At 41.5% G+C, this 27,946-nt stretch overlaps 4 protein-coding genes across 20 annotated transcripts in view; 2 read left to right on the top strand and 2 right to left on the bottom strand.

Annotated features, from left to right (window-relative positions):
• Window positions 1–7,028, bottom strand: part of FBXO10 (F-box protein 10) — a 97,112-nt gene extending 90,084 nt beyond the window's left edge. For all 5 annotated transcript variants that reach the window (XR_009051159.1, XR_009051160.1, XR_009051161.1 and 2 more), the window contains exon 1: window positions 6,950–7,028. The gene's annotated coding sequence lies outside the window, so the exon portion shown is untranslated. The remainder of the gene's footprint in view (window positions 1–6,949) is intronic.
• On the bottom strand, window positions 6,571–11,323 carry TOMM5 (translocase of outer mitochondrial membrane 5). Its single transcript, XM_057720039.1, has 2 exons — window positions 11,134–11,323; window positions 6,571–7,071 (listed from the first exon to the last, which is right to left on the bottom strand). Exons 1-2 carry the CDS (start codon window positions 11,252–11,254, stop codon window positions 7,037–7,039), a joined length of 156 nt encoding a protein of 51 aa, XP_057576022.1. The 5' UTR covers window positions 11,255–11,323; the 3' UTR covers window positions 6,571–7,036.
• On the top strand, window positions 9,519–10,168 carry LOC130844053 (guanine nucleotide-binding protein G(I)/G(S)/G(O) subunit gamma-10-like). The gene has a single exon (XM_057720038.1). It carries the CDS (start codon window positions 9,539–9,541, stop codon window positions 9,743–9,745), a length of 207 nt encoding a protein of 68 aa, XP_057576021.1. The 5' UTR covers window positions 9,519–9,538; the 3' UTR covers window positions 9,746–10,168.
• A 12,404-nt stretch (window positions 11,324–23,727) lies between the features above and the next one.
• FRMPD1 (FERM and PDZ domain containing 1) overlaps window positions 23,728–27,946 on the top strand; it is a 134,099-nt gene continuing 129,880 nt past the window's right edge. For all 13 annotated transcript variants that reach the window (XM_057723445.1, XM_057723452.1, XM_057723438.1 and 10 more), the window contains exon 1: window positions 23,728–23,973. The gene's annotated coding sequence lies outside the window, so the exon portion shown is untranslated. The remainder of the gene's footprint in view (window positions 23,974–27,946) is intronic.

Below are 27,946 nucleotides of genomic sequence, written 5' to 3'. Positions count from 1 at the left end.
GGGGACAGTAAGTTGTGGTAGTAGGTTAGATGTGGTCGTTGTCCAGCTACTCCATATATATGGTTAGCTGTGAAACCAACAAACTTTGATCTTGTGGTAACAAGCTGGAGATACATTTCTCTTCGGAAAACAAAATGAACGGATTCTGTTTTTCAGAACAGGAACTTTTCTCTCCACTGAAAGTGAAGGAAAGGTATTTTGGGCATAATGGGTCCTCAGGGCTACTTCCACTGCTCCCACTCCTACAGCTGTCCTCAGGAGGACTGACCCTTCTGTTTTCTTCCTGGCCATCAGCTCCCTCCTGCCTTTCCTCCTTATCCAGCTTAGATGTCTTGTGCATTATTTCAGTCACTCCCTGACCCTGTCATATCACCTTGTCCATGTGGCAAGCCCCACCCCTGAATGAATCCAACTCTCCACCTTCTCTGAGCTTAGGCAACAGAGCAGTGCTAGAGAAAAAGCCCACATCCAAGCACTGCAAATTCAAGATCACCTGTCTTAACGGGGATATCGATGCCATCTGACCTTTCTCTGGTTAGCTTATTCTCACGCTTCCCATAACTAGTTAAAAAAACTTCTCCACTCTACTTCAATTATATTATTCAATGAATATTGAGCACCTACTAAGTGCCAGGCACTCTTCTAGGTACGGGGATACTACAGTGAACATAGTAAAACAAAATCCCTGCCCTCATCAAGCATATATTTGACAAAATGACACAATTAACAAAATAAATAAGGAAAAATATGTTAAATAAGTGCCAGGAAGAAAAATAAAGAAGGGGAGTATAGAGTGCTAAAGAGCTTGTAATTAAAAAACATATATATTGAAATATAATGTAAGTATAGAAAAAGGCAAATATCCTAAGTCTACAACTTGCTGGGTTTTCACAAATTGAGACATCTTATAACCTTTAAAGGAGCTGGTAAAGGCCTCACTGGAAAAATGCCATTTAAGCAGAAACCCAAGGAGAGGGAGTGAGGTACTTGGAAGTCCAAAGGAAGAGAGCACTAGGCAAAGGAAACAGCTAGTGCAAAGGCCCCGAGGCAGCAGCATGTCTCATTTGTTTGAGGATGCATGAGGCCAGTATGGCCAGTGTGCAGTGAGGGAGAAGAGAGTCATAAAAGATAAGATCAGAGGGGTAATGAGGACCAGACTGTGCAGAACTTTGTGGGCAACCAGAAGGACTTTGGCCTTTACTCTGAAGCCACTGAGGGTTTTCAGCAATAGTGACATTTTCTGGCTTAAAATTTCAGAGAACCATTGATTGCTGTATTGAGGACAGAATGCAGAAGAGCAAGGGTGGAAGCAGAGAATCTAGTTAGGAGGCTGTTGCAATAATTCAGAAAAGTGATGACGGTGAATTGTACCAGGGTGGTAGCACTGAAGTTAGTAAAGTCAGATTCTGATTGTAGCTGAGAAGTAGGGCCTGCAGGGTTTCCTGAAGGACTGGTGTGGGACGTGAAAGAGGGGAGTCAAGGATGACACTTGGGGATTTAGTTTAAACAACTGGAAAGATAGAATTATCATCTCCTGTGACTGAGAGAGGTTTCATGAAAGGGGAAGGCTGGCAGTTTGTTATTGGACAAGTTTGGAATTAAGGGGCGAGGTGTAGGCTAGAGATATAAACTTGAGAGTTCTCAGCCCATAAATGGCATTAGATCAGATGAGATCACCAAGAGTCAATGCAGAATCTATACTGTAAATAAAGAGGTCTGAGGAGTGAAGCCAGGGGCACTGCAGGTTTCAGAGGTTAGAGATAAAGAACCAGCAAAAGAATCTGAGGAAGGATGGATGAGTGGAATAGAAAGGGTGGATAAGAAAATTAACAAGGCCCACAAGGTGGTTAAGATACTAAAAGGTAGTGTGTTAAATGCTGCTGACAGGGTAGGACAGGTCAGCGTTAACCCTGACAAGGGCAGTTTCAGAAGATTGGTGGGGATGCAAACCTAACTGGAGTGGGTTCCGGACACAATGGGAGGAAGGAATGAAAATATAAACAACCTTATTGAGACATTTAACTGAGAAATGGCATGGCAGATGGAGAGGGGTGAGGATTCAAGAGGACTATGGTAGATACTGTATTGAACCACCTGGATCCCATCTCTAGGACCAAGGAACTCATTCCCCCAGCAGCTAGGAATGTTGGCTGCTGACACCTCACAGCTGCATCCCCATCAGGAGTGCCCTCAGCTGAAGGAAGCTGCCTCCACTGAAATGTACCTGCCCACCAGCCCCCAAGCAATGGCTAGTCGATGGAAGGGTCCAGAAGCCCTGCCCTCTTGCCTTATTCAGGACTTCTCTGAAGGGCCAACCCAGCATCAGATACCTGTGGGCCTGACTAAAGCTGCTTTTGCAACTGGGGCGACCAAACATTCTGGTTTGCCCAGGTCTGAGAGGTTTCAGTGCTAAAACAGACAGTCCTAGATGGTTGATCACCATATTTGCAACTGCACCACAGTTCAACAGCTCCTCCTGCCCAAACTTGTTTCATTTGCAACCTAAAGTGTTTCTCCCCAAAATAGCCACCCCGCCCCCCAAACCTCCTGCAAAAAACTCAGCATCTCTTCTAGGGAACAGATTTGCAACAGGGCCTTTTAAAAAAATTCTTCTTAAAATACAAGAAATCACAGCCCTTTTGAATACCACTGGAAATGATCCAATCAAGAAAAGTGAGGGAGAACTATTGGATCATGATCCTTGGGTAGCTGATGCGAGTGGGATTGATTGTGTGCATGTGGGATGGGTTTGGCCTTAAATAGGAGTAGACTTTTCCTAACAGGAAGGAGGGTGCAAATGCTGGTGGGTGGGTTATCAAGGGGTAAGTTTATGGAAGCTTTCCTCTGGATGTCTCTATTTTCTCAGGGAGAGAAGAAGCTAAGCTTGAAGATGAGGGGAGATCCTGGAGGTTTAAGAAGGTATGAAATGTTTGTCTATTGGAGAAGAATGAACTAAGGAAACATAGTGGTCATGCAGGACCCAACTGAGGTTCAATAGTCATTATTTTCCAGGTAGAACCTGTCAGGATGTTTGTTTCTTTCCAGACACTTTCAGCTGCACAGAGTAGACAAAGAGTTGGATTTAACCAAGGTGGGGTTTTGCCAGAAAAGTACAATGAAGCTAGAGGGAAGGAAGAGAGTCAAAGGCGTATGCAAGAATGATTATAATGATGGCTGATGGAGTGTAAGTTGAGGCATGAGGGTGGTGAAGCACAGATAGTAGGTGGTAGGGTGAATAGATAGGGTCCTGGTGGGGTTGTTATTTGTACTGGAGGAAAGAAATTAAATCTAGGCTATGGCTATGGGTTTGAGTGACTAAGGAGACCCACCCAGATAATCTAAAATAATCTCTATACCCCCAGAGCCTTCCCTGAATTCTTCCTTTCCCCTACACTACATTTATCCATATCAAAACCTGTCTGCTCATTCATCCTCCTTGATCTCCCCTTCAAATCTAGCCCCTACACTGCCTCTAGGTCTAAGTAAACAATTTTGAACTACCCGTGATTAATATGATTTGAACACCTTAATCAAGATGATTCCTGCCTGGCCCTCCCTTCTCTAACCTTTTCGCATAGATAACCACAGTTAATCCTTCAAGTCTGAACCTCCAGCAAGGTGAGGTCCTTCATTCAGATGTCCACTTGCATGGAATCCTATGTATGATGAATTACAGACCCCAAAACAGCAGTCCCATGACTATCCATTCCCAGCTTCTAGCACAAGAGCATGGCATATAATAGAAACTCAGTAACTGATAAATTAATTATTAATCTCTGGGACTTTAAAAGGCCAGGGCCTATGTTAAATCATTTTTCCTATGATTTGCAACAGAACAAACATCTCACCTTTAAAATAATAAAACAGTTATGTAATGTTGGAGGCCATTTCACATTTTGCCAACTTCTGCCCTTTACTTCAGAGCAGGTGTCCTATAAGCCAAATCCAGCCTGCCACAATTCTGCAGTTTTATTGGAACACAGCCATATCCATTCATTTACATATTGTCTAAGGCTGTTTTCACACTGCAACTGAAGAGTGACAGGGACCACACAGCCCACAAAGCCTAAAGTATTTACCAACTGACTGTGAGCAGAAAGCTTACCAATTCCTGCTTTAGTGGCTTCTTTGATGGCCCTAAGCTACAGGCAGAATTTACAGCAAAACAGTAAAATGTCTGGCTGATTTCCTTTTAATACTATCTCTTGTGCTTGGATCTTATAGGTAAAGAGAGACGCTCAGCTCAAGCAAAGGAGGGGAAAAGAAAAAGAAGTTGATTCGTCACTTGTTCTTCATTCCTAATCTAGGCCAAAGTTTGCCCATCTGTAAACTATGGAACACATTGAAATTGAAATGCTAACTCACTTCACAGAACTACAAAGAGCAATGATAAAGCAGTTTGAAAATGAAATGCACTGGTAGCAGAACACTAGCCTAATTTAGGAGCAAAATTCCCACTTCAGTTTTTTAATGTACTATTTCAGAACTGCTAATTACAAGTATTAGACACCAGGTCGAGTTTATGGATTGAATTTTTAAAAGTCAGCCGTAAAAAAACTGCACCATCACATTTTCTCTTATTCTAGCTTGAACATGTATGTGCTGGAACCAGGGTTAACAATCACTCTCCACCCCCACCACCAAAGAAAAGCACTAAAGGACAGCGTACAATAAATAAACATTAAAAGGTCCTAAACCTTGGCCAGCTGCTATTTATTAGCCACTGACCTTCCAGAGTCTCAAACTCCCCATCTGCAAAATAGCATTAACACGGATTGGGTAAGGCTGTTTTTAGATAATGAATTTTAAGTGTTCGGTAATTTCGAAATTTGTATATAATTAGAGGATAAGCGTGCTATCTCATAGCGTCTGGAAATATGAATGAAATCTATTAATGCAGTGAATACCAACACAAATCACTTCTAAACACCTTATACCAAAGACTAACCATTAATAACTAGTGTTTACCAAACGTCAGCACTGTGTTCTAATTGCATTCTCTCATTTCATCCTTACAGCACACTCAAGTAGTAGTCAGATGTTTCTATTATGCCAATTTTATAAGTGAAGAAAATGAGATACAAACATTCAGTTGCTAAAAGTCATCCATCTCATAAGCATTGGAGCCAGGACTCGAAATCAGGTGTTTATGACCACGGTGCTATATACTGCACCCCTTTAAGTCAGCAATGGATATAAATTACCAACATGAAACACAGCATCACAGGGTTAAAATACATTCTATCTGGGCAAAGACGGTGGATTGAGCATCAGCTTCTACTTCCACTCCCTCTGGAAATTCCACTAAACAACAACAAAGATTTTTTTTTTTGGTAAAGATTTTTAAGAGGTTTGTTTGAAGATTGTTTAGGTATGAATCTGAAAGGATGGAGAAGGAGGAGAGGAGACAATAGCAACAAAGTTAGAAGCTGGAAAGCGGGTGGACGAGTAGTAACATGGCAGAAAGCTGAATTCTGAGTCAGCAATAGGAAAAGCAAAACAAACACCCAGTTTACACCACAGAATCCCTAAAAGGGTGGTTTCATGTACCTTTGGAAATAGGACACGAAGGAGCACACGGTAAAAAAAATTGGTTGCAGGTTTAAGTAGTTGGATGCTCTCTAAAACCACACAGCTAAGCAGCCCCTCTTCCCCAACTCCCTCCTCAGATTAGAATTTTATTTTCTGAAAAGGGTAAAACAGAGGGTTCTCTGGATTCTGAGATACCAGGCAGTTATGGGCAGGGGTACTGTACTCAATACAGAGATTCAGTGAATAGACACATACTAGTCATGAGATACAGAAAACAAGAGATCCAACACAGGAGAAGAGGGAAAAGGAATTCCCAGGATGATGCTGAAGGGAGATCCAAGAATACAGCCACACATCAGGCGTAGAAGACTATCAACAATTTAGATAAATGGCAAAAAGTTTAGCTGATTTAGTGAGGTAAGTTCACAGAAAACTAAGCTTAAGAAAATCAAAAAGATGTACAGGAAAAGAAAACATACACCATTTGGAATCGTAATGAAATCAATCTAATCAAAATCAACACTGATAAGTACACTGGAAGGAAGCAGAAATGAGATGCGTGAGAGATGGAGGTAAAGAAAGGGAAGAGACAAAAATCCTTACATGGATGGAGAAGTCAGTAGGCAAAGTCTACAACAGAAAAATCATAAAGTAACAACATAATCATGTTATTTAGAGACAAGAAGGTAAACTCAATATAATTAGCTAAACAGAAGTGAAGGTAGTTGTATCTGGGAAGAAAGTTAAGGACTTTTCCCTTCTCCCAACAAACCTGGAGAACTACCTGACTTAGAAATATAGCATTTTCCCCCTTTTGTGGTATTACACATTGTCAGCATCAAGTTGTAATGTTTAATGTTGCCTTTCCTAAAGATTGCTTAAGAATAAAACCATGTTGTTTTATCAGGACTAGCAAATTCTCCAGTCCAAAACAAGAGGAACTCAATTTAATACAGTTTCTAATAATCACATTATAGTAGTCTCACTAATGACTGTTGATTTGCAGCAAAAAAGTGGGTTAAAAAAATAAAAGTCCTATTTTTCTTAGTTGGTACGTTTATTAAAAATATAGACTAATGGTCCCATGCTTAAATGACATGGTTGTGCACTGGCTTCAATAAAACATAACTAATGGAAAAGAACCCTTCAACAAATATACTCCAGATGGAAGTAAAAAAGTACACAGAAATGACTCACAAGACAGTGCCACTGCAGACATAATTCCCTTATAATTAATACTTCCTAGAAAACAGAGTTTGACATCATGTACAATAACATCAACATTCATCGAGGCTGAATATCACAGGTACGTCTCTTCATACTTCCCCAATAGTTTTAGCTATAAAGCTCAGTTACCAGAGCCAAACTTGTTCTTAACAAGTAGAATTTCTATGTCCATTTAATCAGAGTCTCTTACATCTTTCTGGGTCTATTCATTTGCAGATAGGAGTAGAAACTGTAACCAGGTTCTTCGTATCATGCATTCACATGCGATGCTCTCTCTTCATAGGCTGTCCAATTTCTTTAAGATAAAAGGAGCTGAAAGAAAAATAAACCCAGAATTTGTTTTCAGATCCAGACAATCACAAGTTACATTATGAAATTACAAGATTGGGGGATAAACTTTACAGTTCAACACATTTTCCAAAACAACTTCAAGTGATAGCCAAGTCTCTGCCTGCACATCCAGCCAAAGAGAGTCACTGTCTTTCAAGGCAGTCCATCCCACTGCCACGCAGTTAGAACTATTACAAAGTTCATTCTTACACTACATAAAATCTTTTCTCCAGGTAGTTCTCCCTCTTAGGACTATAAAGAGGAAATCCAGCCCTCCTTCAAATGACAAGCCTTTACTTTGTGATTTAACTGTCAAAGGAACAAAACTCTAGAAGAAACAAAATGGCATTTTTCACTTTTAAAAACGTATTTGAAATGCAGAGAATGGAGGAAAACATTGAAGCAGGCATCCAGAAAGAGATGGAAACATATTTTGATTCTCCCACTGATTAGTTATATATATCACTTATGTGCTCCAGGTCATATCTGATACAGTCCTACTTCAGTTATTGTGAGGGTCCAGTAGGGTGGTGTAGATAGAAATGTCTAGAAAACAAGGAAGTGTTGTCTTAAGAATCTAAAGAAGTGATATTATTGCCCTCTGTAACAATGCAATTGCCAAAATAAGCACATGAAAAGACGCCCAGCATCACTAATCGTTAGGGAAATGCAAAAGAAAACTAGACTGCGATACCACTTCACACCCACTAGGACAGCTACTATCCAAAAAAAAAAAAAAAAAAAACCTGTTGACAAGGATGTGGAGAAACTAGAATACTTGTGCACTGTTGCTGGGAATGTAAAATGATACAGCTATGGAACACAGTATAGTGGTTTCTCAAGAAAAACAAAAAGTGGCTGCCAGTGGCTGGGATGGGGGGAATGGGGAATTACCATTTAATAGCTATAGTTTCAGTTTTACAAGACGAAAAGCATTCTGGAGATGGTGGTGACGGTTACACGACATTATGAATATTTAATACCACTAAACCAGACACTTAAAAATAGTTAAGATGATAAACTTTATGTGTATTTTACCAAATTAAAAAATACTGGAAAAGGGCTGTGACCAAAAAAAGCTGCCAGTTACTTATTTCTCAATACCCATACTAAATTAATAAAACATTTTGTTATTTTAAACTGAAGACAGTGAAATCTGTCAGAAGCTGACCAAGTCAGCAGTCTGACCAGCCTTTTTTAAAAAAACTAATTCTTATCAGAAAAGAGTCATCAAAAGAATGGAAAAACAAAATGTGGTATACCCATAAAATGGAATATTACTCGGCAATAAAAAGGAAATACCAGTATATGCTATAACATGGACAAACCTTGAAAACATTATGCTAGACACAAATGGTCACATATCATACAATTCCATTTATATTAAATATCCAGAATAGGGAAATCCATAAAGACAAAAAGTTAATTAGTGGTTGCCAGGGGCTGGGTAAGGAGGAAGTGAGGGAATGACATTTCAGAGGGGAAGAAAATGTTCTAAAATAGATTGTGGTGATGGCTGCGCAGCTCTGACTATACTAAGAACCAATGAACTGTACATGGATAAAATGAATAACATGCAAATTATATCTAAATTTAAAAAGTGGTAAAAAAAAAAAAAAAAAAACCCTGATTCACCTCCAATACAAAGGTCATTGAGAAGAAGCAAATGTTTCACTGGCAGCTAAGCCAACCAAAAAAGGGTAAGAGGAGGCAGTAAGTAAAGTTGAGAGTTGCAAGCTTTTGAGGGAGCAAAGATGATTTGGGAGTTTCGGTTCACCAGGGCTCCCTCTCCTGGGGAAGCACAGTAACACCACAAACAGGGAAAGGGGCAGAATAAGGGAGACCAGACCTCAAGAGCTCTGGCCTTAGGCCCAACATGAACCTTCCACAAGTCAACCTTGGTATGGCCTGCATTTATTTGACTCAAATCTGCCTCTCCCTCCAGACCTGTCAACAATACACAGCAAGGAACAATGAAAAGAATACTGAACTGAAAATCTAGCGACAGGGGCAATTCATTTCCAGATTTCTAGTTTTATCAGTGAAACTAGAAAACTGACCTATAAAACTGCATCCAACTCTAATACTGTATGCCCGTAATTCTAATACTTCGCATAAGTCCCCTCTGAAAGTCGAGTTCTCATTTGCAAAGGAGATATACAGAGACTTGGGCCCTACCTCTCTCAAAGGACTATTGTCAAGATCATGCAATGCAAACAGTTTCTACCAAATGTAAAAACCAAGCAAGTCCTCAAGTATTATCATTAACCCTATAGACATATTCTTTCTTCTCATTCTTAAAAAAAAAAAAATTATCTACTTCACCCTCTGTACAAATACACAAAAAGAACACAATCTTTTGGATTTCAGAGGTCAGCACTGATGGATGGAAACTTGGCAGTCAGTTAAGAACTCTGGATTCGGCCCGCTCGGAGCCCAGGCCGCCGCCATGTCTTCCGGGGCCAGCGTGAGCGCCCTGCAGCGCCTGGTGGAGCAGTTCAAGCTGGAGGCCGGCGTGGAGAGGATCAAGGTCTCTCAGGCGGCTGCAGAGCTTCAGCAATACTGCATGCAGAACGCCTGCAAAGATGCCCTGCTGGTAGGTGTTCCAGCCGGAAGCAACCCCTTCCGGGAGCCCAGATCCTGTGCTTTACTCTGAAGACTGTAGGGAAGAAGTTCCCTGAGGAATGCTTTCAAGCACAAAGTGATGAATGACTGCCTCCAAATCTCAAGAAAACACTTCTCCAGCCAAATGACTTTTAGATATTTCACAGGACTTTTCCTGTGGCCTGGTCCTTTAGCCAAAATTCTACAGAAATTGATGAGTTTCTACTCAAATAAGGAAACTGGGTGAAGGAGTAGATTTTAAATAATAATGGCCTGGGTCTTTGTTGAAGTGCTTTATACTTAAACAAAAACCTTACCACCAAATATACCAAAATACACCTCTTTCATTAAGTGAATTACTAGTTTTCTATACCTGGAATGTTATGTTTTATTTACTAGATGTTTACATTTTTGGGAGGAAAACAGTATTGTTTGTTTAAAAAAATTGAATATTTGTCATTTGTTGTTCCCGACTAAGATTTTTATACCATAACAAAATTGGTTCTTTTCTCCTGAATTTAGAATTTGTAATTTCTAAATGAGGACAAGCAAGTATAAAATTGGGGGAAGAATGGGCTTTATTAATCAAATGATGTGTTGATTTTTCTAAATGAGAGGACTGTTTTTTTTTAACACTAAACATGGGAGCTTGTTTGAAAAGATTAATGTTGTGTTGTGTATTAGATTGCCCTATCCTGTATATGAAGCAAATTTGGTCTTTGTCTTTTTAAGTTCCTCTGCTTTATAGAGGTGATTTTACTTTAAAAAATACTAAATTATTTCATATCTTTAAAACAGTATTTAAATGTGATCTACAGGACATAGCAAATGATTTTTAAAAAGTAACGTAGAAAATATTACAACCTAAATGAATTCTTAATGTCACAAGTGTTTTACTTTGATGATGTGCCTTTGATTTAATTTGGGACACTTAAAAGAATACTTTATTTGCGTTTGTTATAATCTTTGAAGAGCTTGGAAATAAAATTTCTGCTAAATTTCTGCGAATGACAAAAAAAAAAAAGAAAAGAAAAGAACTCTGGATTCTAGGTCAAGATGATTCACCGAATCGCTGAGTGACCTTGAGCCAGCCATTTCTCTACTCTAGATGCCAGTTTTTCCGTCTGCAAAAACGAGGGAGTTGCTCTGGGGGATAATCCTTGAGGATCTTTCAATTCAAACGCTCTTAAGACGGGACGGGGCTGGGAGGTTAACCTCGCGGTCCCGGCCACCGCGTGCACTCCGGTACCCCTATTCTGACCCGCAAATCCTAAGCCGCGCGCGCATGCGCCCGCTGCCCTCGACGCGCCCTTCCCTCGCTCCCCGCGACCGCTCAGCTCAGCTCCAGGGCCCTCAGAAGGCCGGCGGGACGAGAGTTGGGTGGGCATTGTCAGGGAGCTCCCTACTAGTCTCACGGCCACAGCCTGGAAGGACACTCACTGACTCGCAGCAGGGCTACATAGATGAGGAAGTTCCGTATGGAGGAGATCACATCCTCGCGCATCTTCCGTTTCATCTCCTCGGGGTCCAGCTTCGGCGCAAGGCCCTCAATCCGGAACATCGCGGCTCTGCCTCACGACTTCCAGCGGCCACCTTCTCCTCTTACCAGCGGCCTTCTGGCGCCCGGAACTCCGCCCAACCCCATTTCCTGTTCCCGCCCCTTATTTTCTCGCGTGGCGACGGGAGCCTGCGAGGAACAAACTTCATCCTTACACTGAGCCGTTCTGAAGGAAGGCGGCCTGAAGGGGGTGCACGCAATCTTAGCGACGCAAGACTCGGGTTCTTCCAGGCAATTTGTTTAATACCCTCTGTCCTGAACCGGGCTCCCAGAGCTGCAAAGGGCCTTTACGCCTCAGAGGGGGCGGTACACCTAGGTACCACCATAAATAATAATAGTTAACATTTATTGAATACGCAGTACAGTTCTACCCCATGAATTCGCTATTATAATCATTTCCTAGATGAGAAAATTGAAGCACAGAGATCTTTAAAACAACAGCTTGCCCAAATGTGCTTTAAAATACCTCAGGGGAGGAAAGTGTTGGGAAAGAGAGATGAAAGGGTATTAGCAAAATGTTGAAAATTTCTTAAGCTGCTGATTAGTGTATCATTTTAGTTAATTCTCGTCTTCTATTTTGAGTATTTTTGAACTTTTTAATGAATGATAAACTAAAACAAAAAGACGAAGATGATGAAACTTGCTCAAGATTACACAACTAGTAAAGTGGCTGAGCAGGGTTTTATACCTAGTTAGACCGGTAGGATCCCAGACACAGAGTTTTTAACACTTTCCATGTTATTGTTTTCTCATTTCTGGAGTTAACTGATCACCACAAATTATAGTATTGGCCCAGTGATGCAGTATATATAAATGAAGTTTAGATCTGTTCAACATTTTACAGATGAGGACAGAGAGGCTTAGAAACCAAGTGTAATGCTTCAAGTCTTTCCGCTGGTGATGGGCAGAGGCAGGGTTCTAATGCAAATAATTGTAGTGTCAAGTTGAATTCTCTTTCCCCTGAACCTTATTGTTCCTCTGTTAGTCTTTATTAGCCGTTAATGCCTGCTTGGATGGGCATCCCTGGAGCCAGAAGGTAGGAATTTAATGCAACCAGATTTCCTGTCACAGAATCATCAAAACAGAAGGCTGCTGCCCCAAATTATGCATGCCAACTAGCCATATATAATTTTTAGACATGCACCAGATGACTAAATTGCTCACATAATTCAAAACCAGAATGCTCCTTCTTGAATGCACATTGCATACCAACAGTGGATTTTAGATAAATTAGAACAGTAATTTACTATGGGAGCAACTGATAACTCTAAGTATTGCCGCCCACCTTCCTGATTGACAGAATGTAACACATTAGGTCAAGAAAGGGAACTCATCTGCCTATTCAGGCTTTAGTAACCTCTTGCATCTATAATTCATGCAGTGGAATAACAGAGGCAGCTCTGGAATGGGAGGGGCTGACTCCCAAGGAATAGCTCCATCTAACCATTCAAGAAGGTTTAGAAAGCCTGCACTGATGCTGGAAAGCAGTGGGGCTGTGGAAAGAACTTGAACTAGGAAGACTGGAGACATAGCCTTCAGATCTGGCAGTGCTACTATCTAGCCATGTGATGAAGCACAAGTCTCTGTTTCACTGTAACTATGTTTCTTTAGTTGTAAAGGGAGGAGATATGATTCAATTCTCTTGAGAGTCCCTTTCGGTCTAACAGTCTGTACATTTGAATTCTAATTGTGTCATCTAGGATATTCTGGTCTGGAGTATATGGATGTCAAAATATCATCATCTCACTCACTCATCTCACTCACCAAGTGTGGTGAGACATCAGAAGGCCCATGTGTGTGTTTTCCATAGTAGGAAAAATGTAACATGTCTCATCCATCTGAATAGTGAGGAAAAACAGACTGGCAAGGAATGAGTTCTTAGGCGATTCCAGTGACTTAAATCCCTAACGCTGACCGAGTTTAGATAAACAGTTCTCATATGGAACTACCAATTTTTGTTTTCTTTACTAAGATGCTCTTGAGTAACTTCCCTAGATTCACAGGGAACCAAAGAGGGGAGAAATTAATAGAAAGTCATGTTTCTTGGTGAAAAAGAACAGATTTTTAGCATTTGAATTTTATTCATCTAATGGTTACTTGATGATATGGTTGTAAACGGCTGATTTGTTAAAGGGCAACATTATTCTCATAACAGCTCTCTTTGAAAGGTCTGGTGCTTGCCTCCCTATAGAAAGAAAGGAAAGGAGTGGGTGGAAATATGGCACAGCTGTGTCTTGGAGTGAGGAATCGATTCTGGATGCAGTCTAGGAGGTGAACTGTTCCTGTCTCAGAAATGTTCATCCTGGTGAACTCTCTTGCATGGTTCCTCTAGTTGTAATGGAGGAAACTTTAAAAGAGGTTTTGACTATTTTCTTTGTCTTTTAGTGGTTTTTGTTTGTTTGTTTGGCATGTAGGTGGTGGTATTGTCCAGTTATGGTTGGCTTAGACAAGGCAAATAGAACATACTTCAGGAAGTTAATACTGGAGTGAGCTGTTTCACATCTTGGACCCCTCATTTCGTTCTACCTTTGAGCATTTAGGTTGGGTCAATATTTTCCCTATGAATAATACTCCAAGGAACATTCTTATAACACAATCTTTGTTCACCCTTAAAATTTTTTTGATCATTATAATTATTAGCTTAAATTCAGAGTTCTGTTTTTCCAAATTACCTTTTTTTTTTTTTCCTAAGGAAAAAAGCACTCTCTGGCCAAGAGTGTAGGTGTCAGATCTCTAGACCTCTGGGAACTACAAACAAGGGATGGGAAATTTTGTTTGTTTTCGGAAGAGGTTCTCTTCCTTGTGCCATAAGTTCTTATTATTTTGCAACAGGAAAAGTAATATGTATTCCAGGGTTTAGTTTGCATTGACATTATTTAGAGCACATAATAATTACCAGCCATCTACTTGTAGAGGTTAGAGGGTTGATTTTGCCACCACTCCCACCTCACCCCCATTACACAAAAATGCACATAGTATATGTTGTAGACATGTGCTTATAAACAGCTGGATATAGTTTCTTGCCTATCAATAAAAATGCAGTGCCTGTGGTATAAGTGCTCAATTAATATTTATCAAGTGAAAGAAAGATCCACCTTTGTTAGACTTGCCCTCTTCCCATGTCAGGAGACTTTTTCAAAAGCTGGAAACAAGCTCCTTATTTTTAACCTCTGCAGGAAAGAAAGATGAGGCTACCCATATCCATTCTCCACACTCTGTCCCTGGCATTTTCAAGATGACACGCCTACCTGATCAAAGCCAACGAGTAGATACCCACAAGCATATTTTCTCATCTTACAAAACACAGAGCTTCCTAAAGGTAGGAACACATTTTGTTCTTGCATGTAATAGTTGAATTGCTATACACTGTTTGTACAGATTGTGAGTGAAATAACGTGCCAATCTTCCCATTACATAATATTTAGAATTAAGTTGGGGAGAATAAAGGCCAGACCATAATCTGTGAAAACTTATCCTAACCATTTTCTCCAGAAGGTCTCAAAATCTCAGGTCTGGAACGGCCTGAAAGGCCATCCACACCTTCTCTGATGCTGGGGCCTCACCTCCAACATCCCTGCTTCTGCTCAAGCATCTCTAGTGATGAAGAGCTCACCGCCTTACTGGGCAGTTCCATTCATCTTTGGATAGGTAGCTCTTCTTATTAGAGCCAAAATCTGCCTCTCTATACCATATTCTCACTGTTCCTAGTAATGTCCTCCGGAATGTCAAAACCAAATCTGATCATTCTTCCTCATGAACATGTAAAGGCAGCTTGGGTCTTCCTTGATACTTGTTTTCTCCAGAATAAAAATAATTTTTGAAAAATCCTCTTAAAACTTTCCAGTTTTCCCTTACCCACAGCCTTCACTTTTCTAGTTAGCAATGATGGACTGATTTACTCTGAGCTCTCTGGCCATACATCCCCCCACCTCCCTGTTCCCCCCTCCCCCCAACCAAAGAGAACATAATGGGTCCCTGGCAAGGACCTATAGGATTCAAAGCCAGAGACTCTATTCCTTACTCAGAGATTGTCAGTGAGCAAGAAATGTGTGCCTGAGTTATCTGCCTGTTCCCCCAGGTCTCTCACAGTGGTAGATGGAATTCCCTGACCGTCCATTTTAGTTCCTGGCTTGCTTTTGCTCTGTGAAGTAAAGGGCAACTGTAGGAAGTATTTAGGAGAGGCAATGTGGCTGCAGTAGAAAAAGCATAGACTTTGGAGTGAAGGTTATGTTTAAATTCCAGCTCCTCTGTGAAGTTGTTTTGAGACTTTGTGCCAAATATTTAACTTTTCTGGGCTTTTGTTTCTTCATCTAACAGAGGCATCTAATATCTACTGCAAAGTGTCATTTTAAGGGCTAAATAAAATAATGTACTTCAAGTGCCTGGTTTATGGTGGGCGTTTTATAGATGATAGCTACTACTAAGAAGAAGAAATAATTTTTCGCTAGGAAAATTATGGCTTAGACATACTCTAAGTGGAACAAGTAATTTTTTTACTAATTTTTTTTATCAGTATCTATTATCAGTTGTCTGTCCCATTTGAGTTGTCTCCGCCCTGTGATTCATGGTAAATCATTTATTTATTTATTTATTTATTTATTTATTTATTTATTTATTTAATGGCTGCGCTGGGTCTTCATTGCTGTGCGCGGGCTTTCTCTAGTTGAGATGAGTGGGGGCTACTCTTCGTTGTGGTGTGCGGGCTTCTCATTGCGGTGGCTTCTCTTGTTGTGGAGCACGGGCTTTAGGCACAGAGTCTTCAGTAGTTGTGGCTTGCAGGGGGAGTGCACGCTCAGTAGTTGTGGCGCACGGACTTAATTGCTCAGTGCCATGTGGGATCTTCCGAGACCAGGGCTTAAACCCGTGTCCCCTGCATTGGCAGGCGGATTCTTTTCTTTCTCTTTTTTTTTTTTTTTTAATATTTATTTATTTGGTTGCACTGGGTCTTAGTTGCAGCACATGGGCTCCTTAGTTTTGGCAGGTGGGCTCCTTAGTTGTGGCATGCGAACTCTTAGTTGCAGCCAGGCCCCCTGCATTGGGAGCACAGAGTCCCAACCACTGCACCACCAGGGAAGTCCCATGGCAGGTAGAATCTTAACCACTGTGCCACCAGGGAAGTCCCCATGGTAAATCTTTTTAAAAGAATGGCCATACCTACAGTACTCTGTCACCTCGTATTCATTCTGCAGCCCAAGGACAGATCAGCCTTCTGAAACTGCCTCCTTTAAGGGAAGTCCTTACTACCAAATCCAAGGAATCCATATGGGCCTCAATCCCTCTGCAGCATTTGATACTATTGGTCACACAACCCTTTCACGAAAGCTCTCCCCTCCTAGGAGATATCACATTTTTCTGGTTTTCCTCTCCAAATGCTCCACATCCTCCTTCCCCACCTCTTCCTAGGGTCATCTTCTCAATGGTAGCATTATGTAAAGTTCTTTTCTGGACCCTCTTCTCTTCTATACTCATGGGCAATCTAGTCTAGCTTCAATTGCCATCCTTAAGCTACTGATTCACCACATATATGTGGTGAGTACTTCTCTCCAGAAACAAAGACCAACTAACCTCTTGACTTCACTGTCTCCTTGGTTGTCCCATGGGTACTTCACACTCCACTGTTCAGAATGGAACCAATTATCTTCCCCTCCTAATCAAACTTAACTCGTATGCTCTGTTGCTTAATGACTGACACCACCATACAGTCCCTCCAGTTGCCAAAGCCAAAAATCTGGCAGTCAACCTTGATTCTTCCCTTTCTTTTAGGCTCTATATCTACTTAACAACCAAGTTCTAATCTTCTATATCCTTAATATCTCTGAAATTCATTATATTCTTTCTATACCTTTCACCACTGCTTTTTCTCAGGGCATCCAGTAACTGGTCTTCTTTCTTCTCTCTTATCCCTGCTACTACATTTTCCACCCTACAGTCTATGTGATCTTTCCAAATATAATGTTTATAATGTTAGTCTCCTGAATAAAATATTTTTTGTTGCCTTCGGGAAAAAGTGCAAATGCTTTTGGCCCTGTTTAAAAGGCATTTTCTTGATCTTGTCCCCATTTTCCTTACTAACCTCATCCCTTTCTATTCTTCTTCCCTCACCTGGTACCTCTGTACGCTTCCCCGATCCTTCTATTTTCCGTCCAAATCTCCTACCTCCATCCCCACATACTGCTATTGGCTGTTACCTGAACTCACCAAACTCTTATTTCTGGGTCTTTTGCACATGCTTTTCTTTCTTTCTTTCTTTCTTTCTTTCTTTCTTTCTTTCTTTCTTTCTTTCTTTCTTTCTTTCTTTCTTTCTTTTCTTTCCTTCTCTTTCTTTCTTTCTTTCTTTCTTTCTTTCTTTCTTTCTTTCTTTCTTTCTTTCTTCCTTCCTTCCTTCCTTCCTTCCTTCCTTCCTTCCTTCCTTTTCTTTCTTTCTTTCTTTCTTTCTTTCTTTCTTTCTTTCTTTCTTTCTTTCTTTCTAAATTTATTTACTGATTTATTTATTTATTTATTTTTATTGGCTCTGTTGGGTTTCATTGCTGCACATGGGCTTTCTGTAGTTGCGGAGAGCGGGGGCTACTCTTCTTTGCAGTGCACAGGCTTCTCATTGCTGTGGCTTCTTTTGTTGCAGAGCATGGGCTCTAGGTGCATGGGCTTCTTTTGTTGCAGAGCATGGGCTCATTAATTGTTGCTCACAGGCTCAAGAGTGCAGGCTCAATAGTTGTGGTGCACTGGGCTTAGTTGCTCTGCGGCATGTGGGATCTTCCTGGACCAGGGATCAAACCCGTGTCCCCTGCATTGGCAGCCGGATTCTCAACCACTGTGATACCAGGGAAGCCCATGCTTTTCTTTCTGATTAAAATTCTTTTTCCTACCTCTTCATCTGGCTAACTCCTACTGTCATTTATAAATCACCTTAGATGTCACTTCCTTTAAAAATTCTCTACTAGTTTAGTTAACAGTAACATGACGATGTTGGCTCCTCAGTTGTATGTACTGTACCATGGTAATATGAGATGTTAAAACTATGAGAAACTGGAGTGAGGGATATATGGGAACTCTCTGTACTATCTTTGGAACTTCGCTGTAAATCTTAACCTGTTCTAAAGTGAGAAGATAATTTTAAAAAAGGCTCCACTGAGGAATGGCCAAGATGGCAGAGTAGGAAGACCTTGAGCTCACCTCCTTCTGTGGGTACCCCAAAATTACAACTATTTATAGAGCAACTATTAATAAGAAACACCTGAAGACTAGCAGAAAAGACTTTTTTTACAACTAAAGATATAAAGAAGGAACCACAACAAGATCGGTAGGAGGGGTGGAGACACAGTATAGTCATGACCCACACTCCCAGGTAGGTGACCCACAAATGGGAGGATAATTACAATTGCAGTGATTCTCCCCAAGGAGTGAAGGATTCAAGCCACACACTGGGCTCCCCAGCCTGGGGGTCCTGTACCAGGAAGACAAGTCCCCAGAACTTTTGGCTTTGAAGACTTGTGGGGCTTACTTTTGGGAGAGCCAGAGGGCTTTAGGAAATACTCTACTCTTAAAGGACACACACAAAATCTCACATGCTCTGAGGGAAGAAGCAGTGATTTGAAAGGAGCCTGGGTCAGACCCACCTGCTGATTTTGGAGAGCCTCCTGAAGAGGGAAGAGGCAACTGGAGCTCATATTGGGGACATAAATGCTGGTGGCAGCATTTGGGAGCTCTTTCTATCACAAGGCCACTGGTGCTGTCAAGTGCCATTCTGGAATCCTACCTCTAGCTTATTAGCATAGGACCCAGCCCTACCCTTCAGCCTATAGGAACCAGTACTGGGACATCTCAGGCCAAGCAGTTAGCAGGGAGGGGACAAAGCCCCATCCATCAGCAGGTCCACTGCCGTAGGACTCCCTGAGCCCTGAGTTGCCTCAGGACCAAGATCTGTACAGCACAATTCCCAGGACCTGGTCCCACCCACCAGTGCACCAGCACTAGCCCCAGGACCTCTGGGGCTACACAATCAGCCATTGGAACCCAGCCCTGCCCACCAGCAGGCTAACATCAACTCCAGGACCCCCAGGGCCCTGCAGCCAAAGACCCTAGGACTTGGCTCAACCCAACAGTGGGTGCACACCAGCGCCAGGAACATTGCAGCCCTGCAGCCTGATAACCTTCCATGTCAAGACCCAGCCTACCCACCAGCAGGCCAGCACCAGCTCTGGGAATCCCAGGGCCCTGGCCCTGCACCCCAGCAGGCTGACCCCAACTCTGGGACCCCCCCAGCACCATGCAACCAGAGACCTCAGGACCTGGTTCTACCCACCGACAGGCCTACACTAGCTCCAAAACACCTTGAGCTTCTCAGCCAGTCACCCTGGGAATGTCAAAACCAAATCTGATCATTCTTCCTCATGAACATGTAAAGGCAGCTTGGGTCTTCCTTGATACTTGTTTTCTCCAGAATAAAAATAATTTTTGAAAAATCCTCTTAAAACTTTCCAGTTTTCCCTTACCCACAGCCTTCACTTTTCTAGTTAGCAATGATGGACTGATTTACTCTGACCTCTCTGGCCCTACATCCCCCCACCTCCCTGTTCCCCCCTCCCCCCAACCAAAGAGAACATAATGAGTCCCTGGCAAGGACCTATAGGATTTAAAGCCAGAGACTCTCTATTCCTTACTCAGAGATTTTCAATGAGCAAGAAGTGTGTGCCTGAATTATCTGTTCGTTCCCTCAGGTCTCTCACAGGTCAACACTAGCTTTGGGACATCCCAGACCTCACAACCAGCCATGTCAGGAACTGGCCCTGCCCACCAGTAGGCTGCCACTAGATCTGGAACCCCCCAACCTTGCAACCACCCATCCATGAGCTCCACCCACCAGTGGGCGAGCACTAGCCCTGGGACCCCCTGGGGCTCTGTAGTCAGCCACCTCATGACTTGGCCCTACCCACCAGTAGCTGGCAGCCTCTGAGCAGGCAGGACCTAACAACAAACTGGACTGGGCACCAGCCATGCCTAACAGACACCACCCCTGCCCCCCTAGCTGTCAGCCTGTCACAACAGAATGGCCCATACAACCCACAGAGGAAGCACCCCTGGAGCATATATTTCTGGGGAGTTTGCTATTGCTGCCTACAAGAGACTCATTTTAGATCCAAAGACACACAGACTAAAAATGAGAGGATGGAAAATGCTATTCACCGCGAGTAGAAATGAAAAGAATGGCAGGATAGCAATATTTATATCAGACAAAATACAATTTAAAACAAAGACTGTTATAAGAGACAAAGAGGGACATTACATTATGATTAAGGGATCAACCAAGAAGAAGATATAACAATTGTAAATATATATGTACCCAACATAGGACCACCTAAATACATAAAGCAAATATTAACAGACATAAAGGCAGAAGTTAATAGTAACACAACAATAGTAGGGGACTTTAACACCCCACTTATATCAATGGACAGATCATACAGAGAGAAAATCAATAAGGAAACACTGGCCTTAAACAACATATTAGACCAAATAGACTATATAAAACACATTTCATAACATTCCATACAAAAGCAGCAGAGTGCACATTCTTTTTAAGTGCACATGGAACATTCTGTAGGCTAGATCACATGCTAGGCCACAAAACAAGTCTTAATAAATTTAATAAGATTGAAATCATATCAAGCATCTTTTCCAGCCACAACAGTATGAGACTAGAAATCAACTATATCTTCAATAAATGGTGTTGGGAAAACTGGACAACTACATGCAAAAGAATAAAACTGGGCTACTTTCTCTTACAATGCACAAAAATAAATTCAAAATGGATTAAAGACTTAAATATAAGACCTGAAACCATAACACTTCTAGAAGAAAACACAGGTGGTATACTCTTTGACATTGGTCTTGGTAATATTTTTTTGGATATGTCTTCTTAGCCAAGGGAAACAAAAGCAAAAATAGGGGGGAGGGAACTACATGAAACTAAAAAGCTTTTGCACAGTGAGGGTAATTATCAATAAAATGAAAAAGCCATTTACTGAATGGGAGAAGATATTTGCAAATGATACAGCTGATAAGGGGTTAATATACAAAAAACTGATACAATTCAACATCCCCCCCCCAAAAAAAACCCAAGCCGATTAAAAAATTGGCGGAGGATCTGAATAGACATTTTTCCAAAGAAGACACACCGATGACCAACAGGCCCATGAAAAGATGCTCAACATCACTAATCATCAGGGAAATGCAAATCAAGACTACAATGAAATATCACCTCACACATGTAAGAATGGCTATTATCAAGAAGGCAACAAATAACAAGTCTTGGTGAGGATGTGGAGAAAAGGAAACCCTGTGCACTGTTGGTTGGTGTTGTTGGTGGGGATAAAATTGGTGCAGCCACTATGGAAAACATTGTGGAGATTCCTCAGAAAATTAGGCATGGAACTACCATACAATCCAGCATTCCACTTCTGGGTATTTATTTGAAGAAAATGAAAACACTAATTAGAAGAGATATATGCACTCCTGTGTTCATTGCAGCATTATCTACAATAGCCAAGATATGGAAGCCACCTAAGTGCCCATCAATAGGTGAATGGATAAAGAAAAAGTGGTGTGTATATATATACAATGAAATATTACTTAGCCATAAAAAGAATGAAATCTTGCCATTTCTGACAACATGGATGGACCTAGAGGATATTAAGCAAAGTTAAATAAGTAATAAAGGAAAAGATAAATACCAAATGGTTTCATTCATATGTGTAATCCAAAAAACAAAACAAAGGAACAAACAGAACAAAATAGAAATAGAGTCACAGACACTGAGAACAAATTGGTGGCTGCCAGAGATGGGGGGCTTTGGGAGAGGAGAGAAATAGGTGAGGGAGATTAAGAGATACAGAATTTCTTTGTAAAATCAATGTGTCACTGGTATAAAATGTACAATGTGGGCAATATAGTCAATAATTATGCAATATCTTTGTATGGTGAACAGATCACTTATTGTGGTGACCATTTTGAAACATATAGAAATAGTAAATCACTATGTTGTGTAACAGGAACTAATACAGTCTTATAGGTCAATTATACTTCAAAAACAAACAAACGCATAGAAAAGATCAGATTTGTGGTTACCAGAGATGGGGTGTGGAGGCAGGATAATTGATTGAAGGCAGTCAAAAGGTATAAATTTCCAGTTATAAGATAAATAAGTTCTAGGGATGCAATGTACACCATGATAAATATAATTAACACTGCTGTATGTTATATATGAGAGTAGGGTTTTTTTTAAATATATTTATTTATTTATTTATTGGCTGTGTTGGGTCTTCTTTGCTGCATGTGGGCTTTCTCTGGTTGCGGCAAGTGGGGGCTACTGTTCGTTGTGGTGCACGGGCTTTTTGTTGCGGTGGCTTCTCTTGTTGCAGAGCACAGGCTCTAGGCATGCGGGCTTCAGTAGTTGTGGCACATGGGCTCAATAGTTGTGGCTCGTGGGCTCTAGAGCACAGGCTCAGTAGTTGTGGTACACGGGCTTAGTTGCTCTGCAGCATGAGGAATCTTCCCGGGCCAGGGATCAACCTGTGTCCCCTGCATTGGCAGGCAGATTCTTAACCACTGAGCCACCAGGGAAGTCCCCTGAAAGCTGTTAAGAGAGTAAATACTAAGAGTTCTCATCACAATGAAAAAATATTTTTTCTATTTCTTTAACTTTATATCTACATGAGATGATGTGTGTTCACTAAACTTATTGTGGTAAACATTTCATGATGTATGTAAGTCAAATCATTATGCTGTATACCTTAAAGATATACAGAGCTATATGTCAATTGTATCTTAGTAAAATTGGAAGAAATAAATTAAAAGTAAATGAAATTAGAAATTAAAAACAGCCTCCACTAACTCTCCTGTGCTGGCTTAGCTGCTGCTTCTATGTGTCTACATGACCTGTTCCTACTCCTGTCAAAGTGTCAAAGTACTTAGCACAATATCTTGCTGTTGTGTATGTGCTTCTTTCTGCCACTCAAAAAGGATAGCAGTCATGTCTTGCTCATTTTTTAATCTCTGATGCTAGCATAGTGCCTAGCAAATGGGAACTGTTCAGTAAGTATCTCCTAAGTAAATGTTTGTTGTTAACTAAGTTGATTTTGGAAAACAGTACCAAAGCTTTTGTTATAGGGTTACTTGAAATTATAGGCCTGGAAAAAAGAACTTAAAAGTCTCAGACATCATAAATGACTTGTAGGCTCTGCTTGCTTCTCAACCTGATGGACTTGGCAGACATGCAATGATGGATACACGTGAACATCACATGTGTCCCAACACTGTGTGTTTCCAAGAGAGTCACTTGACACTCATTCCTCTGCAAGTAAGGAAACCTGGGCCAGCTCAGCTAGGTTAGTTCACTCTGGGTGAGCCTTACAGGCTGCTGGCACACCTCAGGAGGGTGTGGACTGTGTGTCAAGTGCACGAAAGCCAACTAAGGCAGAAAGCATGAGAACCGGTTGGAAGAAGAATGACACCACAGGGAGATGAATCTCCCATTCAGCAATTCTAGTCACAGCTCTTTCATTAATGAGCTCTGTGACTTTGAACAAGTGTCTTCCTCTTTGTAGCATTAAGTGTCCACATTTGTAAAATGAGGGCTTGAATTGGCTGGGATCTAAACTCCCTTCCAGGATTGATGCTCCTGGATTCTGTGATCAGTATGAAGACTGGACATCAGTGGAAGGAAGCAGGTAAGTGTGTATTGGGAGCATGTGGTTCCAGGCCTTCAGCAAAAGGGAGCCAAGCTAGAACAGAGATTTGCTTTAAGTCACCCTGCATGTAGAGACTTCTGGGGCACAATAGCTCACCATTGTGTCTTAAGGATCTAACTCAGGTCTGTCAGAAGGAAGCGTTTCCAAAGATTGGAGTCGGGGTCGGTGATGGGCAGAACAGTGTTAGTTTTCACTTAACAATAAAATAACCACATTTGGGGAAAGTTTTTATGTTTATTGGCCAATAATTTTGATCATTTTCTTTGCATTGAAATTATCCAAAATTTAAGTGTTGGAAATGTTGCGAAGGGTACCACCTGGAACTTAGCTGGGGCAGGCATGACAGCAGCGCAGTGTTTTTGAACAGAACTGTTAAGTGCATGAATTGAGATTTTTTGAGGCTATTAAGTCATAGAAATTCAGATTTGCCTCAGCCGAGTGAAAAAAATCCAGTTTATTCTGAAGTCTTAAATGGGTGGTTGTGGCTTCGATAATTAGATTAAAGACTCCTTGGGAGGTATAAAGAAAAGTATATATATGTGCTTAATTGAATAAATACATCATAACTAACTGTTTCTAGTTAATTAGCTCTATTACTTGGCAGAGAACTTAGGGTGAGAAAGAAAAAGATAATATTATGATTTTTTAAAATCCTGGGAATATTCTTTTTAGTCATGGTTCACTGGTGTCAGAATTTCTGAGAGGTATATAGAAACTCCACCTTTGTCCTTGAGAGAACTGGAAATACATGGGCACAAGATGTGCTCAGGAACTCGAGCTTCTGGCTCAGGGTGACTCCTTTCAAGTCTGGTCCTTGTTGACCAAGAGTTTCCTCGCCTTCTTAGAAAAATGTTTGTGTAATAATTCACTTGGGTTCAGAAAAGATAGATGCATAATCACTTAATTTCTTGAAGGTGTTTGGATTCGAGTCCTAGTGAACAAAGCGCAAGACAAATGTTGGTGTGGGGAAGTGCCAGTTTTGGCTCTCAGAATTGAGGTGGGCCAGGAGCAAAGAAAAGCCCCTCCCGAGCAATAGGGGACCAGGCAGATGCAGAAAGAATGAAAGGAAATGGGCCTCCAGGAAGAGGAGCCAAAACACAAAAATAGTAATAGCTAAATTTACTGAGTAATTACTCTGTGCCAAACAGGATTCCAAATCATAATGATCATAATCAGAATTATACTATTAATAGTGCTCACAGCAGCCCTCTGAGGCAGGCTCTCTTATTTCCATTTTCTAAATGGAAAACTCAGGTACAGAGGTTAAATATTCACCCAAGGAAAATCAGGTGGTAATTGTAGAGCTGGGATACAAACTCAAGTAGCTGGGCTGCAGAGTCGTTGCTGTTAACTACCTGTGCCCTGGTGCATCTCTGACCTTTCAAGGTCATATACAACTCTCATTCTCTATCTCCAACATCCAGTCTGGGGCTGGGAAGGTAATGGGCTTTGTTGAGTTCCTGAACTGAATGGAAACAAGCAGACTTAGCCACGCCCACCTAGAGTCTGTGGGAGTTTCTGTTTGTCTCAGCACAGTACTTGACAGGAGCAGAATGCTAGCCAGTCCCTGGGGGCTGGCAGCAGAAGCCCAGTCCGCCCAGCTGATATGAGATCACAGGCAGGATTCCCTCTTACTGCCCAGAAATGGGGAGGAAAACCATGGGTACACAGGAGCCCACAGCTGTGGTGGGGCGGGGGAGGGTGGGTGCAGGGAGGTGAGGAGGCAGCCTGCTGGTTCCATAGCATGTACGAGAACTCACTGCACCAGCGCCTGTACTGGGCACTGGCCACTGCGGGTACAGTGTCGGATTGTCCACATTTCATGCCCTGGAGGAGCTCCATGCTAGTATTGGGAAGGGCTACCTATCTGATAGGACCCAGGAAATTGACTTAGGACCCTGGTCCTGCTTTGTAGGGCCAGACAAGGTTAATTCTCAATCCTGTTGTCTCCTATTGTAGTTTTAAAATTCAGCTCACTGCCACTAACGTGATTCAAGAGATGGGTTATATAACTTTCAGACCTTTGGATGAACTTTCTGGGTCAAGAATGTAGGGCTAAAGTGGTGGCAAGGTTGGGTAGACAGAACTTGGGAAAGGTCTCTGCAATTAAAATGGCTAGAGACGTTGTTGGATAAGAGAAAGAAGAAAAAGAAAGACATCTGTTCTTGTGTTCATAAAACACTAAGACCTATTTATCCCGGTAGGGAGGAGAGAACATTTATTCTCTCTGTTAGCCATGGAACCGTCTTTTGGGTCAAGTCTCTTGAGTGATGAAGCAGTTTTGGTAGGATAGGGACTCCTTTGGTGGTGAGCAAGAAAAGTGATGTCTGGTTTGCCTGCATAGTCCAGTTTATGCTTGTTATGCTGGTGGCATTATTTATATTGCCTTGTTTCACTCTAAAAAGTATCCTGGTTTGGATGATAAATCTTATGGTCATGCTACCCAATGACAAAAAAACACTTGCATTTTTCTGGTGGGCTTGAGTTCTGAATTTTAAAGCCAAAGAGATGTTGGAGTATAAACATCTCTTGCTAGATAGCCTTTTCCTCTTACCACCATGCCTGAATGTGGACAAAACTCATTCCTTTCCTTCTTAGCTTGGCTGGAAAATATAAAACTAAAATTTACTCTAAAAATTAATAGAAGCCCCCCCCCCCACCACTCGCCAAATCTCCTTTGAAATAGAAAAACAGACACAGAGTACAAATTCATTCAGTTTTGCCATAGATCTACTTGACTGGCTCCATTTAGGGTTATCAGTTCCTGGATCTTTCAGCTTTCCTCCACCTAGCGTTCTGGGGCACACAGCCAGACAGAGGCTGGAGTGGAGCGCTGGTAGGGAACCACAGATGTGGGGGCAGGGTGGGGGGACAGGGATCAGCCTCTCACATGTCCTAGTCCTTGAGGTATCATCTCCTGACTCCTGGGGGAAGGGAGGGAGGAGAGTCATTTTCTCACCCCTGGAGATCTGCTTGAAACATAGTCACCGTAACTGTAGTGATTATTAGAAACTTGCGAAAGAATCAAGGAGAAGGAATGAAATTGGTGTTTCATGAAATTTAATTGAGCATTGCCCTGTTCATTAGCAGCAACCAGCATAGTTCATGTGACCTCATTTACAGATGGAAGAAAACAAGGATTTAGGGAAGGAGACTTTCTTGTGTGTCCTTTGCTCTCTCTCCCCTCACTGGTCCATGTACATGTGTCGTGTTGTTGCGCTGCTATTGGTAAAGCCATCAAATGAGACCTGTGACTGTATGTGACCTTAGTCATCTGTTTGTTACAGAAGCATTTTTGGACTGTTTGAATGGCTTCATCACCTCGTTCCTTTGGATACAGATGGACGTTAGGAGGAATATTAATAGACAATTATTGAGCATTAGTCCTGTCATGGATGTTGAAGGGAATTACAGGGTCAAGGAATTATAGTCAAAATTCAAAGAGACGTAAAAAGAATGAGACATTGTTTAGGTTTTGATGTTAGAATCTCATAGTTTCAAAGATCTGGAAGTGTGTAATAAAACCATGCCAGCTCTCGTCTCCACCTTCCCAATGAAAAGCAGCTAAAGATCACTGAATAAGTTAATAAGAGATAGCAAGAGTGTGCTTCTTCAAGGAAGATTCCCCTTAGAAGCTTGCTATTTCAGGAAGACATGGGTTGTGGGTTTTAAGAATCAGCTTTAAAAGGAACCAGTTGAGCTTATGACCAGTGATAACATCTGTCGCTACTGAAGTCGAGACAGGGTAGTCAGTCAATTCGCATGCTTCCTTCACGTCACATTCATGTCACAGGGGCTACACGAATGGGCTGGGCACGTTTCCCTGCAGAGTCCTTGCTGATACTCAATTTCCTCTGATACATTGCCTCATTTTTCACATCATATACTCTTCAAAACGAAGTAAATTCGGAGTTGATGAAATAACATACTGATCATTTAAGAAACATGACAT

Source organism: Hippopotamus amphibius, chromosome 2, assembly GCF_030028045.1.
Source record: "Hippopotamus amphibius kiboko isolate mHipAmp2 chromosome 2, mHipAmp2.hap2, whole genome shotgun sequence".
Lineage (NCBI taxonomy): Eukaryota > Metazoa > Chordata > Mammalia > Artiodactyla > Hippopotamidae > Hippopotamus > Hippopotamus amphibius.
The sequence above is the reverse complement of the archived record's forward strand: the minus strand, read 5'-3'. Positions and strand labels throughout refer to the sequence as shown.

Excerpts from the sequence above, each read along its gene's own strand:
- LOC130844053 (XM_057720038.1), top strand. The coding sequence starts at position 9,539 with ATGTCTTCCGGGGCCAGCGTGAGCGCCCTGCAGCGCCTGGTGGAGCAG.
- TOMM5 (XM_057720039.1), bottom strand. The coding sequence starts at position 11,254 with ATGTTCCGGATTGAGGGCCTTGCGCCGAAGCTGGACCCCGAGGAGATG. Across the intron at positions 7,072-11,133 it reads TGTAGCCCTGCTGCGAGTCA|CTCCTTTTATCTTAAAGAAA; the intron begins GTGAGTGTCCTT and ends TTTTTCTTTCAG.